General features: G+C 39.7%; 1 protein-coding gene across 1 annotated transcript; it reads left to right on the forward strand.

Annotated features, from left to right (window-relative positions):
* The first annotated feature begins 200 nt into the window (after positions 1-200).
* On the forward strand, positions 201-13,032 carry CNOT11 (CCR4-NOT transcription complex subunit 11). The gene is made up of 7 exons (XM_074154706.1): positions 201-627; positions 1,339-1,503; positions 4,922-5,074; positions 5,663-5,865; positions 6,645-6,847; positions 9,876-9,972; positions 12,663-13,032. Exons 1-7 carry the CDS (start codon positions 201-203, stop codon positions 12,858-12,860), a joined length of 1,446 nt encoding a protein of 481 aa, XP_074010807.1. The 3' UTR covers positions 12,861-13,032.
* Positions 13,033-14,790: the final 1,758 nt, after the last annotated feature.

Genomic DNA, 14,790 nt, shown 5'->3' on the forward strand with positions numbered 1-14,790 from the left:
TTCCTCCAGGCGGGGGCGGGGCCGCGGCCCAATGGCCTTGCGCGCCTCCTAGTCGCCCCGGCGCCCCACCGGAACCCCCCCGGCCGCCTTACGGCCGCTGCCGTAAAGCGGGGCCGGCGCGACAGCGCGTACGGCGTTACGGCAGCGGCGAGCGGCGGGGCCGTGGCCGGGCAGGAGTGGCTGGCGGCGTTCGGGGGCGGATGCCCGGGGGCGGGGGGAGCCCGGCGCCCGGCACTCAGGTGGGAGCGGAGGCGGGGGAGTCGGGCGGCGCGGCGGCCGGCGGGCCGGCGGGCGGCAGGATGAGCCTGTCGCCGAAGGAGCTGTCGAGCCTGCTGAGCATCGTGTCGGAGGAGGCGGGCGGCAGCACCTTCGAGGGCCTCTCCAGCGCCTTCCACCACTACTTCGGCAAGGCCGAGCACTTCCGCCTGGGCTCCGTCCTCGTCCTGCTGCTGCAGCAGCCCGACCTGCTGCCCAGCCCTGCCCAGCGCCTCACTGCCCTCTACCTCCTCTGGGAGATGTACCGCACCGAGCCCCTCGCCGCCAACCCCTTCGCCGCCGTCTTCGCCCACCTCCTCAACCCCGCCCCCGAGCGCGGCGGCGACGAGGCGGAGCGCACCCCGCTCTCAGGTGCGTCCCGCCGACCGGCCGGGGGGGGTAGTGCTGCTGCGGACGGACTGACGGACAGGTTGTCGCCGCCCGGCCTCGGCTTCCCGCCGGCCGCTTTCGCTTCCAGCCTTTGGAAAAAGCGGTGGGAATTTTTCATGGCAAGCACGGCCAGGCCCGATGTCAGATAGGCCACTTGGTTGGGTCGTAACATGGAATTTTTGGGGGAGAAAGCCGTTAAAAAAACCTGGAGCTTGTAGGAGGCTTTTGACAGCTTTAGAGCTGTGAAACAAACCTCTCAAAGAAATGCATGAGAGTGAAACGCTTTTTCCCACTTCAGCAAATACAAGCATGACAGCGATGGGTAAATCAGTTTCTGAAAAACATTATTTTTATAACTTATAGTGTGAATTGCAATGTCTGGTCATAGTTAATAGCTCACTAGTTGTCTAAATTGGAAAGCATATAAAGAAATCGCTGCCACTGACTTAGCATCAGGTGTTGCACATCGAGATGCATGACACCAATCAGTATAATCTGTATTTTACATCACTTTAGGAGCTGAGTAGGTAACAGTTTTGTGTGTGCTCGCAAAGACTCTTTAGCTGCACTGATCTTGCCATAAATCATATATTAGCTTGTGGCTTAGTTTTGCTTGTTCCATGTGAAGCATATGGAAGCTATTAATGCTACTGCCTTAAAAATCAAGGATTGTTTCCTACTGTGTCTCCACAGGCTTCTTACCTCCCATAACTCCTCCAGAAAAATTCTTTCTATCTCAACTGATGTTGGCCCCCCCTAGAGAACTGTTCAAGAAGACTCCTCGGCAGATTGCTTCAATGGACGTGGGGAATATGGCCCAGTCAGTGGATATAAGTGGACTTCAGCTGGCATTAGCAGGTAAGGAAGGTTTGTGGCTGTGGTTCAATTATGAATGGAAATGCTAATTGTAATGTAGCTATGAGTTACTTGAGAAACGCTCCTGTCTATTCTAAATATGAAAAAGATTGAACTGTGCTTTATGGTCTTCAAGCTTGTGTTTGAGCACAAAGAGAAACCAAGCAGAGATTACGTCTTAACTGTTTTATCCTATTTAACAAGCATCTTTTTAAGCATATATATCACTGCCTTAAACATGAGAACATTTGGGAAGTATAGGAAGGAAGATTTTTTTTTCATCTAAAGCTTTCATTCTTGTGTGTGTCTGTGTATTTTTATCCCTTTTCACTCTTTGCAGTATTTCTATTGTGAGAGAATAAGCATAACTGTCATGCTGTCATGTACCGGTACTCGAACTGCACCTGGCAAATTGGCTATTTCAATTATATCTTCAGTTTTATAAAAGAAAGTCAGATCTTGCAGTGTTAGCTCAAGGGTGGGAAGGTGGCCTACTTCTACTAAATTGAAAAGAAAAGCAATGTGATGCTTATCCTTTGACAGGAGAAAAGGAGCAGGAACATGATTGTTCTGATCACGTTGACTGATGAGTCACATCTGGAGCTAATCTGAAATGGAAAATATTGTTGGGAACAAGGATCCAGTTTGAACGCCAAAAAATAGTGGGTTTTTCCTAGGTACATGCAAATAAACCTGCTCACTTGAAAACTGACCATCCCACTTCTATATCTGTACAATGTGATTTACTCGTCTGAGGTCAGGCACTAACTAGGCTTTCTCTGTCTGGCAGTTGTATCTTGATATCATGTTTTTTTCTGTGTTGGTGTTTTTTTTTGGTTTTTTTTTGTTGTTGTTGATTGGTTTGTTTGTTTGCCTGTAGAATCTGTCACTGGCTTGTTATGGTGTGCTATACTGTCCCTTATTCACAGTGTACAAATGTCCTCTAGTGTCTTCCTTAGCGACTATTTCCAGACTGTGGAATCTTTTGAAAATGCAAATTGCATACCCTAACATATCTTCAAGGGGGAAACAAAGCCTTCTGTTCATCCTGTCTGTGTTTTCTAGAATACTCTTGTGAGTTCAGATTTTGTGAAACTTCAGGTAACTTGTGATTTTTAGAGTAAGGCATCTCATATGCCTTAAAGAAACCTGGAGTTTTTTCACTTATTTGTTTTCCCCTTGGTACTGTGTTTGCCTTCTGAATAGTTCTCATTAAAAATAAAACATGCAGAGAACCTCAAAATTGTAGCTGTGTGGATGGGTACTTTAGCCTGTATGTTTTAATTTGTCCTTTTTTTTTAAAAAAAAAAAAAAAGACTACACTGATGGTTTAAAGTACAGCACAAAGTCATTAGTGGGGCTTTGCAAAATTAAGCCCTGTAAGATGTGCTTTTATCATTATTTACATAATCCAGTAAACATGCATAATTAATTGCTTACGAGCAGTTGTAGGAGTTATGTAACAAAACAAAAGCTACATCTGAAAAAGCTTTATTCTGTCTTTCTCAGACTTCTTGCTGTAGCTCCCCAGAATAAATGGCTACTTTCTGTTCATGCCCTTAAAAGATAAACCTTTTGCTCATTGTAATCGTGTGATATGAAGGTTTGTTAATTTTCTGGAAGTTTTCAGTATATTTCTCCTAATGACTTGGTATGCAGGATGAAGCTGTGCTGCTGACAGTGCATAAATATTTGTGTTGTGGTGCTTAGATACAATGTTAACACTTTTAAGACTTGGTGGCCCTTCAAAATTGTGGTACCTGAGATGAATTCGGGGCCTTTTAGAGCACAATGATTTTTAATTGCTTTAGAATATACCTGCAAAATCAACTTAAATAATTTAGAAAGCACTAGTTTTTTTCAATCAGTGTATCTATACCAATTCTTTTTCTGTAAAGGGAGGAAAAAGTACTTGGCACGTCTTCTGAGCTTGAGCTTGTGACAATTCACTTGCAACTGTGGTGCTTTTTCTGGGTGTGATTTTCTTTTTTTCTTTTTTTCTTTTTTTTTTTTTTTTTTTTTTGTTTGGTTTTTGTTTTGGCTTTTTCCCCCCAAAAGTAGAGTGTTTGAATAGAGCATCTTGGGAATGAGTATTAAAATTTGCTTTATTCTCATCTCCCTTTGGTCTACAGAATGTTCATACAAGCCTCTGTCACTCCCTGTAACTTGTTTTTGCTAATCTGGTGTGTTACTGTATCAAAAATGTCACTTTCTCTGGCAACTGCTGCTAAGCCTCATTTGATCTAAGAGTAATTGATGTGTGTTAAAGTTAAGATTGTAATACATTGTAGAGCTTTCCTTTAGGAATCAAACTAAGTTTCTTTTTACCTGTAAAAAGAAAAAAAAAGTTAGCTCCATAAGGATCATTTTCAGAATACATTTTTTTTTAAATGTAAATGTCTTGATTCAAAATGCTGTGTTCTTTCCTGTTAAATCAGCATGTTCTAATTCTCGCTTCTGCTTACCTGAAACTGTTTATCCAGCCCTAATTCTTGAAGTGGTGAGGGTGAGCTTTTGAGCTTCAGTGCATATAACTAAGGGCTCATGTAAGCTTCTAAAACCAGTGGATTGAAGGACTGTATCTTAAACTTTTACATTTTTACATGATCTTTCAAAATAATGCAGAGAATAGAGAAAACGAGACATTAAGTTTCTAGATACAGAAGAGTGATAAGTTGTGACAGAACACCTAAAAAGCCAAGAATGTAAATATGAAGCCCTATAGATTCTTTTTGGCCAGTTTCTTTAAGTCTTCAGTTGTATATACTAAATTTAATATTTTTGTGTAACTTGATTATGTTCTGTAATCTGGCCTTTAAAGGGACTTTCAACTCCTCTCAGGTTTGCTTTAATGACGATGTAGAATCACGTAACAGTGGAAGTCCATCTTTTTCCATGCAAGCATTTGCTGTAGCTTGACAGCAAATGTAAAAGCAGCTTACACAACGCCACTGAAGTGTCTTGGATAAATTTGAGTAGCTGACTTCAGCTCTAGTATGGCCGTTATCATTGGGGAGATTGTAAATGTATCTGTGTAGATTTTTTTCACTTCCCTGCTCTGAGAAGAAGCGATTGCAAAACTAGATACAGCGTGTGAAGTCTTTCAGGAGTACCGTGTGAACCTACTAATGTACTTTTAGTTGCAGATTACATCAGTTACTTTTTCTAAAGTCAAGGCTATGTTTCAGATTAATTTCTATTTCTTCTTTGTCCTTGCTGCATGCCACTGTCCCTTGCCTGTCGACTGGCACTCCAAGTACTAGCTGCCTGATGCAGTACTAAATTTCATGTTGATGATAATCTGTGGGGTTTTTTTTAAGCTAGTTATCCTCTAAAGCTGATTGTTTCTCACTACTTTTAGTATTCCAGGCATCTCTGTTTCAATTTTATGCTTTAATATTATGAACTGGCCTTCTTTCAGAACGTCAGTCCGAGTTGCCAACACAGAGCAAGGCCAGCTTCCCCAGCATTCTCAGCGATCCTGACCCAGATTCTTCCAACTCCGGTTTTGACAGCTCCGTTGCCTCCCAGATCACGGAAGCCTTAGTGAGTGGACCAAAACCTCCTATAGAAAGTATGTGCATTTTCACATCTCTTGTTTCTGTGACTCATGCCATGCTATGTTGTTATACTTCCCCAGATAAAATGTAACGTAAGTCAGAAGTATTTTCAAGGTATGAAATGGGAGTGAAGAGGAATGAAACTGTACAAAACTGTGTCAGGCTGTCTCCAGATCAGACTGCATAGTGTTCACACTTCCAGACTTAAAAATCTGGGGCCTGTCTTCAAGTGGTTACTCATGTCATCTATTGGTTAAAACGTTGGGTCTGATGCCTCTCAGATCTTAGTCCTCTACACCAAGATTTGCATTGACTGTTAACACCTTCCAAGGAAGCAAAATACTGTGGAAGGAAAAAAAAGAACACCAAAAAAAACCATAGAATCAGTAACTCAGTGATCTGAATCAAGAGGAAAAACAGGCTGATGTAACAGCATCACTAAAAATCAGAAATAAATGTTTTTCTGGGAGGCAAATAAGATGGTAATGTTGTTCTCAGTGTTATAATAGCTTAAAGAAATGGGGGATTGGGGTAATTTTTTTGCATTGATATAAAACTGAATATCTGAAGCTTTAAGAAGTCTCACGTTGTTGCCATTTTAGGTCACTTTCGACCAGAGTTTATTCGACCACCACCTCCACTCCATATATGTGAGGATGAATTGGCATGGCTAAATCCAATAGAGCCAGATCACACAATTCAGTGGGATAAGTCAATGTGTGTGAAGAACAGCACTGGAGTTGAGATAAAAAGAATCATGGCAAAAGCTTTTAAAAGTCCTTTGACTTCCCCACAGCAAACACAGGTAAGAATCATGCACTTCTCTGTCTAACATGAGTTAATAGACAACTGTTAGAAAATAATTTATTTTAGAAAAACTTAGATCACTTTAATTGGTCTATGTTTAGATTAAGGCAACTCCAAGGACTTTAAATTGTAAAAAACCAAGAGTTTTGACTTGGGTTTTTATGAATAAGGAAGAAATCTTTCAGTTTCATAACACTGACTGGATGTGATTACAGTTAATCAATAAGTGGTACCAATATTTTTCTGCATAGAGAAACCTTCTTATAACAAAGTTGTTCATGCTTCTGTGGAAGCTTTTGATAAGGAATTATTTCAGAATTTCAGGAATTATTTCAGAAATGCCAACACCAATATTTTTTTTCATCAATTTGATAGTATTACCCCTGATTCCAGTGGGCTTTTTGATAATCATTATGCTAGCACTATAAAATATCCTTTATTTGCAGAACTTTTTCTGACAACAATTAACTCAAAATTGAGGTTTCTTTCTGTTGGACAGGAAACTAAAGAAGGCTGAAGCTTTTCATGGTGGTGGTTTCTTTTTCTGCTCTTCCTTGCCGCCCACTGATGAAAGACTACTAAATGCCTCATTAAAGGTTTTATGAGCACAGTTGCCTTTGCGAAGAGATTTTAAAGTATACCTCCGCTGTCTTCCAACAAAGATGCCTAAATCTAAAGGGTTATCATTCTCCTTAGCTTAGATGTGTTATAGCAGTTTCTTCAAGCAGTAATGTGAATAGTTAAGAAAAAAAAAAACCTGAGTCTTTTTCTTTACAGCTCCTCGGAGAACTGGAAAAGGACCCCAAGCTCGTTTACCATATTGGTCTCACTCCTGCCAAATTGCCAGACCTGGTTGAAAACAATCCTTTAGTAGCTATAGAGATGTTGCTGAAACTGATGCAGTCTAGTCAGATAACAGAGTACTTTTCTGTCTTGGTCAACATGGACATGTCCTTACATTCAATGGAAGTTGTAAATAGGTGAGTACTATCTGAAATTTAAGGTGGTTTCCTTAAGTATGTAAAATAAATAAATTAACAGTTATTAAGTGATTGTGAGGCTGGCCACAGAACTGTATTTGGATGCATTCTAAAGAGTACCAAAAGTAACAGGAATTGAAGAAATTACTAGTTGGATTACAGTAAAGGAAAAGAGTACCAAACTATCATTCCTTTCTCAATTTCTCTATGCTGTTTGTTTTGTATTTTTTAATACTCTTTTAATAATAAGACTTAGTGTGTTCTGATTAATCCTGCAGAGGAAGAGAGTGCTGTGGATTCATTGCTTTCTACCACTACTGGACCCTCTGTTTATTGCATAAAGACTTTACTCGCTTTTCGTATAGTTCCTTATTGGTGGCGTCTGTAGTTAAAGGAAAAAACGTCTTATTTTAGTCCAGACTAAGTTTCTAAAATAACTGTGGGTTGGTAATAAAGAATTGAACCTCTCAAACATCTTTAGTGTGAAGTTCAGAGAACACTGCCAATTTTTAAGTTCCTTTTTACAGCAGTGCTATTTTAAAATATTACTGTAATGTTAGCAGCTTCCTACTAGCAGTAGCAAAACTGCAACTTAACAGGAAAAAAAACTCCACAATTTCCCAGCAGAAAGATGTGGTGGCAAAGGCATATATATTACATTTTCTATTAATTATTTATATTTTTAGTAATTAAATATTTTGTTTTAATTAACATTACTATAATTTTCTATTAATTACTTATACCATATTAGGTATGGTAAAAAGCACATTTCTTGCACAGGCGCTATGCTAGTTAATCTTTCAGTCCCTCCTCCAAGAATAGAGAGGCTTATTCAAAGAAAACACTACTTTACTATTAGTACATACTTTATACTTTAGTATTACATTAGTATACATATGTATAAATAAATATATATATACTTTAGTATACATTAGTACATACTTAATACTTTAGTATTAAGCAAAGTGTTTCTACTTTGAAAAGAATACATATTGTATGGTGAATAACTTCAACTGGTGTTGATAATTATTAGAAAATCGTTTCATCAACCTGTGTGATATGTTCAGCTCAAAACAAAACATTATTTAAAATGGTTAGCACTTAAGGGAGTCTGTCACTGTAATCTATAGTATGCCTAAAGTTTTATTCAGACAATCAGGTTCCTGGTTAATAGATAAATTTCACTAGCAAATATATGTCCTACGTCCCAGGAAGCTGCAAGTTTAGTTACTGACTTGCAAAATGACTGGTTACTAGACGTGTATGGTTTTGTCACTGTAGTGCCTGTCACTCCAATGGGTCACAATCCACTTCTTCCTGATGAAGAATTCGTGTTCTCTTCTTATAGCTTAAAAACCAGCCTCATCTCTGGCTTCTCTTTCAACTGAGGTAGCAGCTCTGTCTTATTAGGACATCCGGAAGTGTTAATTTTGATCCTTCTTGAGGTGTGCTTGTGTGGAAGATAGAGGACACAGTGGGACAAAGGGCAGTTACTGTGAGAATCCTCAACAAAAAGTGAATGCCACACGGCTAATCTGCTTAAATGCAACTTGCATTCTTGATGTGGCTTAAGTGAACAAAAGGTGGTATTGTTAAATAACTATCCTGCTTTACGTGCACACCCTGCCCTTGTTAGGAATAACTTCTGCATATAGGTACAAGCCATTTTCTTAACGGAACACTAGGCCCTTCAGTGGGAAAACATCTCAGACAGCTGATCCCCACAAACTACAAAAGTACATCTTTCCCACTTTCTTCCATTTCTTGGCAATCACTGAAGGTGAACTCCCAAATCAGCCTTGTTCTGCAGTCCCTTTTGTAGCAGAGTTGAACTGTACCTTAAATACCATTTGAGGAAAGAAACGTTTTATTTCTGAAATAAGTCCCTCCCTACTGGTGCAGACTAACAGCAGTTACTGCCCTGAAGTTGGGCTAATGATCACGATGTGGAGAAATAGTAGTAAGAAAAGAGCTTTTACTCCTGTCCAGGATAGCTACCACCAGTCAGGCATGCTGGTTCTCTCACAGTGTAACTACCACAGGAACAACTTCTCTAAATTGCAAAATGACTGTCAATGCAAACAGGGAGACACTAAATTTTTAAGTGAAATAAGACAAAAACTTGAAGCTGAAATGTCTAAAACATGCACTATTTTCCCTGTTGCCCCCCCACTCTCACTACTTGAGATAGGACTGTGATTAGAGTTACTTTGGTCAAATTCTGTTGTAATGTCATGGCAGCTGTACATTTAAAGTATGCTGTTACCTAAACCTTGAGGGCTGTATCCCTTTTTCAGGTAAGAAACAGCGGCAGCTCAAATACTGTAGTAGCCAGTATTAAACCACAAATAGGTGTGCTTTGTTGCTAACCCTTAAAAATACACTAATACCATTCTTTGATACAATAGTTCTCCAATTCTTCTGTAGTAAGAAGCTTCTGAGATTACTGTGCATCATTAATCTCTAGTTAACACTTTCATCTATTCAGGGTCTCCAGTATTTGAGCTCCAGGTATTCATATCATTTCAGTTCCTAGGAATAAAACTTCAGTCTGAAGGAACTAAGGAAACTGATCTTTTGATGCAACAAGGAGTTATTCTGGTTGTGTGCTTAAGGAAGGAGTTCAGCATCTAGATTTACTACCTGAAATGCAAATATGAATAAGTAACATTGTATTGCAGCTCTTATTGCAGAGGAATCTTCATACTCAGCTTGGGGGCTTCATTGTAAATTAGAAACCAGTACCATTGACTCATTTGTGTAGTATATAGCAAAGGTTTGTAGATATCTTATATACAGGAACCCAATCTAACTTGGCTTCTGTACTGTGTCAGAGTTTTAAAAAGTATTGGACTTGTAATGAAGACATTTAAAATGTCTAGAAGTGTATCTGTGGAAGCTGTCAGAAATCAGCTCTGTATTATATGACTGAGAATAAACTAATATCACAGGTGTAACTTGTCTGTTTTGCAATGGAATGACTAGATTTTTGGCTTCATAAACCATTGGATATTTTTAATTTGAACAGGCTTACTACTGCAGTTGATCTCCCACCTGAATTTATTCATCTTTATATCTCCAACTGTATCTCCACCTGTGAACAGATTAAAGACAAATATATGCAGGTGAGTACTTTAGTAAATTGGTTAGGAAAAAGGATCCCATATATTGCTCTGTGTAATGTGTTGAGATTTTATAAGACTGATAGCATTAAGTTACTCTGTCTTACTGCTTCTTTATTTCAAAGGCACATTTGTCCGTTTTTCCTATGCAGTTCTTTATCGTGTTTAACAGATGTTTCTTCACCTTTTTACAAGACTTCACAAGTAACTACTGTTCCCTACTTTTCTGTAGACATAATACACTTCTCCCTAGCAAAACTGCAGTTTTATGTGACTCAAGTTCTTACCTGCAAAAGGTTTATCTGTCACTCAATGTGCCTTTTCTTCACCCCCAGTACAAGTTGTTTGCATTCTACTTAGTTTTAAGCTTCAAGTTTCTTTTCTGCACAAGTGTACCCCCTACTTCCAAACGTTTGAGGTGATGTTACAAAACACGTGGAATTCTTGCCCTTCAATCAGGATTACTGCCAACCTACAACAGCTTGTGGATCTCCTCAAAGACCTAAAAACCTTCTATTTTCTTCTTAACACCATACTCTTCACTTCCTAAGCCTGTCATACTTCCTCAGTACCAGCCTCCAAACAGTAGCCACTTCAAGGATCTTTACCCCCTGTGGAGGTTTCTACACCTTTGGCACACAAGGTTGTCTACATGCTGTGCAAGGTACTTCTTTCTATCCTAAATCAATCTGTTGGTTTTACCAACTGCCTGGTAGATCTTGTTTCCTAGGTTACATCATTGGTGAAAAACAGCTTTGTGTTCAGTTTATCCAAGGCTTTGTGAATCTTGACCAAGTCCTGCCTCAGCTTTTTCCTTTCAGTACTGAAGGAGTGTAACCTCTTCAGTCTCTTGCAGCAAGGCAGCTGTTCCTTTACCTTTTTTGGTGTCCTTCTGTAGCTCTACTATATCCTTAAGCTGCAGAGACAAAAATTGGATGCAGTACACAGGATACGGGTGCAATGTGGCTTTTAGATAGCAGCAAAACCCTCTCTGTCTCGTTCTCAACCCTTCCAGATGATGACTATCTGTTATCTTTTTGGTGGCTGCTTGTGTTTCTCTGCTTTGGGACTCTGCCAGATATACATGGGTGGCTTGGTCTGTGACCCGCTGAATAGCTGTGCCCATTCCACTTGGTAGCTGAATAGGAAAATACCAGCAGAGCTGGGCTGTAGCTGAGAGTGTGTCCACAGATGGGAGACAATGCACTCAGGAGGGCTGCCGAGAGCACACAGCAGCTGTACTTGAGGCACACTGGGGACAAAAAAGGGAAACAGTGTCAAGGAACACCTACTGATCGCCAAGTAGCATGCAAACCTCGTGAGATCTAACATTTGTTAATATTGCATATGAGGCCGCACAGCAACTGAGACACGAGGTTTTGTTTGAAAAGCACAGTACAAAACCACTCCTATTAGAAGTAAAAGAGGCACAATCCTCCAAGATTGGGAGTCAGCCAGCATCTTGCGTTTGTACTTCTGTACTGAGTTTCAAGTTCCTCAATTATTAAAGTTACTGTTGTTTTCTCTGCCACACGAATTTGTTACATGTGATGCCTTTTGATTGCAGTGAAAGAAATAACTTGTTCAGTTTCTGAATTCTCTTGGTATAAGTAGCAAATTTTGCAGTAGTAAGCTCAATTCTGGTAAACATAGTTGATAGATTAAGTATCCAAAGTATAATTAGATGATTCAAGTCTGAAAGTAAGGTATCGCGTCCCCTCAGTTCTGTCTGATAATTGTTCATGTATATAGTTGCTTTTAGAGAACGGCTTGGGTTCAACCCTTTCTCACAATGTGAACTATGAGACCACTTTAATGATAAAGTAAGATCTGCTTTTTGTCCTTGAGGAAGAATGTACTTTATACAGTACTACATAGTGTGTGTATACTATATATATATACACATACTATATAGTCTATAGAGTACAATATACTGCTTTATACAAAGCAGATGGTTAGTGACTGGATCTGTGTATGACAAGTTGTGTAAGTGCTGGTTCCTAGGTCTCCCCTTCCAACTCCCAGTGTGCTCTTCAAGGTGTTACCCAAGCAGCCCTTAGGAAGGAGGAACACTTCTGCCATCCTGTCTTTTCACTGGAACAGGCAGGAAGTGACCCATGAGCTCTGAGGCATGTTCTTGGATTAGGTGTCCCTGGTACTGTCTTTCTTTCTAAGATAGAACAAGAGGGACATGAGCTAATTCAGCAATAGCGCACTTCCCATGAAGCAAGTTTGGAATCGGTTCCATTGCTGTCACTTCCCATTTGGAGTGCCCTAATCATGTGGTGACTGGGGAATTTTGAGATTTGAAGCTTGTTCACTTTTCTTTATCGTATTCTTGTAGAAGAAAAGACTAAGCAAGACCCTAGTGATGACATCATCTAAAGCTATGATCCCTTCTCTCTGACTTCAGGGATTACACAATAAAGACATTAAGTACAGTGTGGAGGTGGATCTAATCTTGAGAAAGTGCCTGTATCCAGAAGTACACTACTATAAAGCAGAAGAGTCAATTTTTTAAATACAGTAGCAGTATGGGAGACGGAAGAGCAGGGGCAGCGTGGTCAGAGCTTGGGAACAAGATTACTGCTGGAGCTGAACTGCTCCTGAAATGCCTCAGTTGTGCTGCTGAAGGCCAACTGTCCTTTAACTGACTTGGTTGCAAACATTTATTTGTATCTCTTCTCTTGCAGAACCGCCTGGTACGTCTGGTTTGTGTCTTTCTTCAGTCTTTAATCAGAAACAAAATTATTAATGTACAGGACTTGTTTATAGAAGTACAAGCGTTCTGTATTGAGTTCAGTCGGATACGAGAAGCAGCTGGCCTTTTCAGATTGCTGAAGACACTAGACACTGGGGAAAATCCATCAGAGACAAAAACATCAAAATAAAACCACTGTGCCACTGGCAAAAAAAAACAAAACCCACAACAACAACCCCATCCCACCAGTATTCTATACCAATTAATTGTATATTTTAAACTTAAATCACTGTATTAATGATGTAATACACTATAAATAGCATTTTGTGCATTTGAACAATAAATAATGCTTTTTCTGATACACATGCTTGAGTTCATGAAATGTGTTAGGCCTTACACTTCTGCTCTTTTTGATGATGGGTTAAAGTCTGTATGTCATATGCATATCCTGCACTAGAGACTAATTCCAGAGAGAATGTAAATGCTACTTAGTACTTCATGGCAAATTTAAGTATTCATCTGGCACTTGCTGTCTCTGGGTCCAAAACTTTTTTGTGAAGAACTAAAGTCAACTTGTATCAAGGTAAGTAACTTCAGTTCCTGTCTGCCCTTTCTTTACTATGTAAAGAAATGATCCATGCTGTTTTCAGTGAGTAAGGGAAAAGTCTAGAAGAACTTAAGGGCTTATTTTCATACGGCAGAAATGAAGCTTTGGGTGCTGTAGGCTCAGAGTGCTGCTGTCTTTTCAAGATCATTGAATCTTTCTAGACTACTGGCCTCATACCAGCAGTAGTTGAAGTACCACAGCTATTTCATGCTTGTAAGAATGTTTCACTGAGGAAAGATGGTCCCATTTTTTTCCATAAAAATCCAGGTCATGAGCCTCTTAATTCAAAATGCACGTAGGCCATTGCTCTGTGGCTACCAAAATTAAAACAGCTTCTTCTTTCTAAAGCATATAGTTTGAGTACCACTTGGGTGTTAGCAAGGCCAGGGTGTTGCAGAAAGGGGGGAAGGAGTCTGCTGAAGTATTATTTTAAGCTGATAGTAGAATAGGTGCTGTTATTTAAGCCCTGAAGCTGAATAGCAAAATAACTTGAAAAAGGGGCTAGTTCTGATTTAATGCTGCTTGATAAATGAAAGCTGGTTTAAATCTGCATCTGCTTCTCAAATTTTTATGAAGTACAAAATCAATAATGCAAGGTCAAAACTGTCTTTTGGCTCTCTCTTTCCAAGTAATTTAAGTTGCTAAATTGCTTGGACTGAAAAGCCCATTGATCTCGCATTTCATGCAGCATAATCTTTTAGTAAGAAGTCCTGTGAGAAGTTGTTCTCCAGTCATTAGGGGTTAGAGTTGTCCACCTTCCCAGAGCTAAGATATATTAGGCCAACTAAAGTAGCACTTACTTAAGATTTGTTCCAATTCTAGACATTCCTTCTAAAACTCAAGACATTTGTTCTAAGTCACTGTTGGCAGCAACAGTTGCCCTAAACTTGTACCTTTGTGCATTACATCTACTAAAGTTGAAGTACAATTTGATTATCTAGAAAAACATGGTTAAAACACCTTCCCATAGACTAAGCTTTTTTTTTGGAACTGGGTACTACAGCTTATGACAAAGTAATGACTCCATCAGAAAAGTGCAATCTACCTTATGATTTACAGGGTTACTTTAAAAGAATTTAAGCGTTGCAAAAAAAAAAAAACCCAAATATTTGGGCTGCTACTGTGATATTACAGCAAAAGCCTACTTCTTCACAGTATTTGCTTGAGTTGTACTGACTTATATAAATACCCTGGATTTGTCCTGTAAACATAAAAATTATCAAGAAACAGTCTTAAGATTTTTATCACAGGTGCTCTGGCAATATATTTCTTTACTTGGGAAATGGGCACAGTCTATTAATTTCAGAGCCCTGTATGTTGATGAAAACACTCAAACTTGTTACTGAACTTGCTGTATTTGCTTGTGATGAGGGAACTTGCCCACATTCCCTACTGTGTTTGGTTTATAGGGCAAGGTTGCAGTAGCCAGGTTGCCTCTGAGGAGAGGCTGAGGCTGCCCTGTGCCAGACCCAGCCCATATGAACTGCTGCAGGTGAGCCCCTCAGCCAGGCTG

Source organism: Numenius arquata, chromosome 1 (assembly GCF_964106895.1).
Source record: "Numenius arquata chromosome 1, bNumArq3.hap1.1, whole genome shotgun sequence".
In the NCBI taxonomy this organism is placed as follows: domain Eukaryota; kingdom Metazoa; phylum Chordata; class Aves; order Charadriiformes; family Scolopacidae; genus Numenius; species Numenius arquata.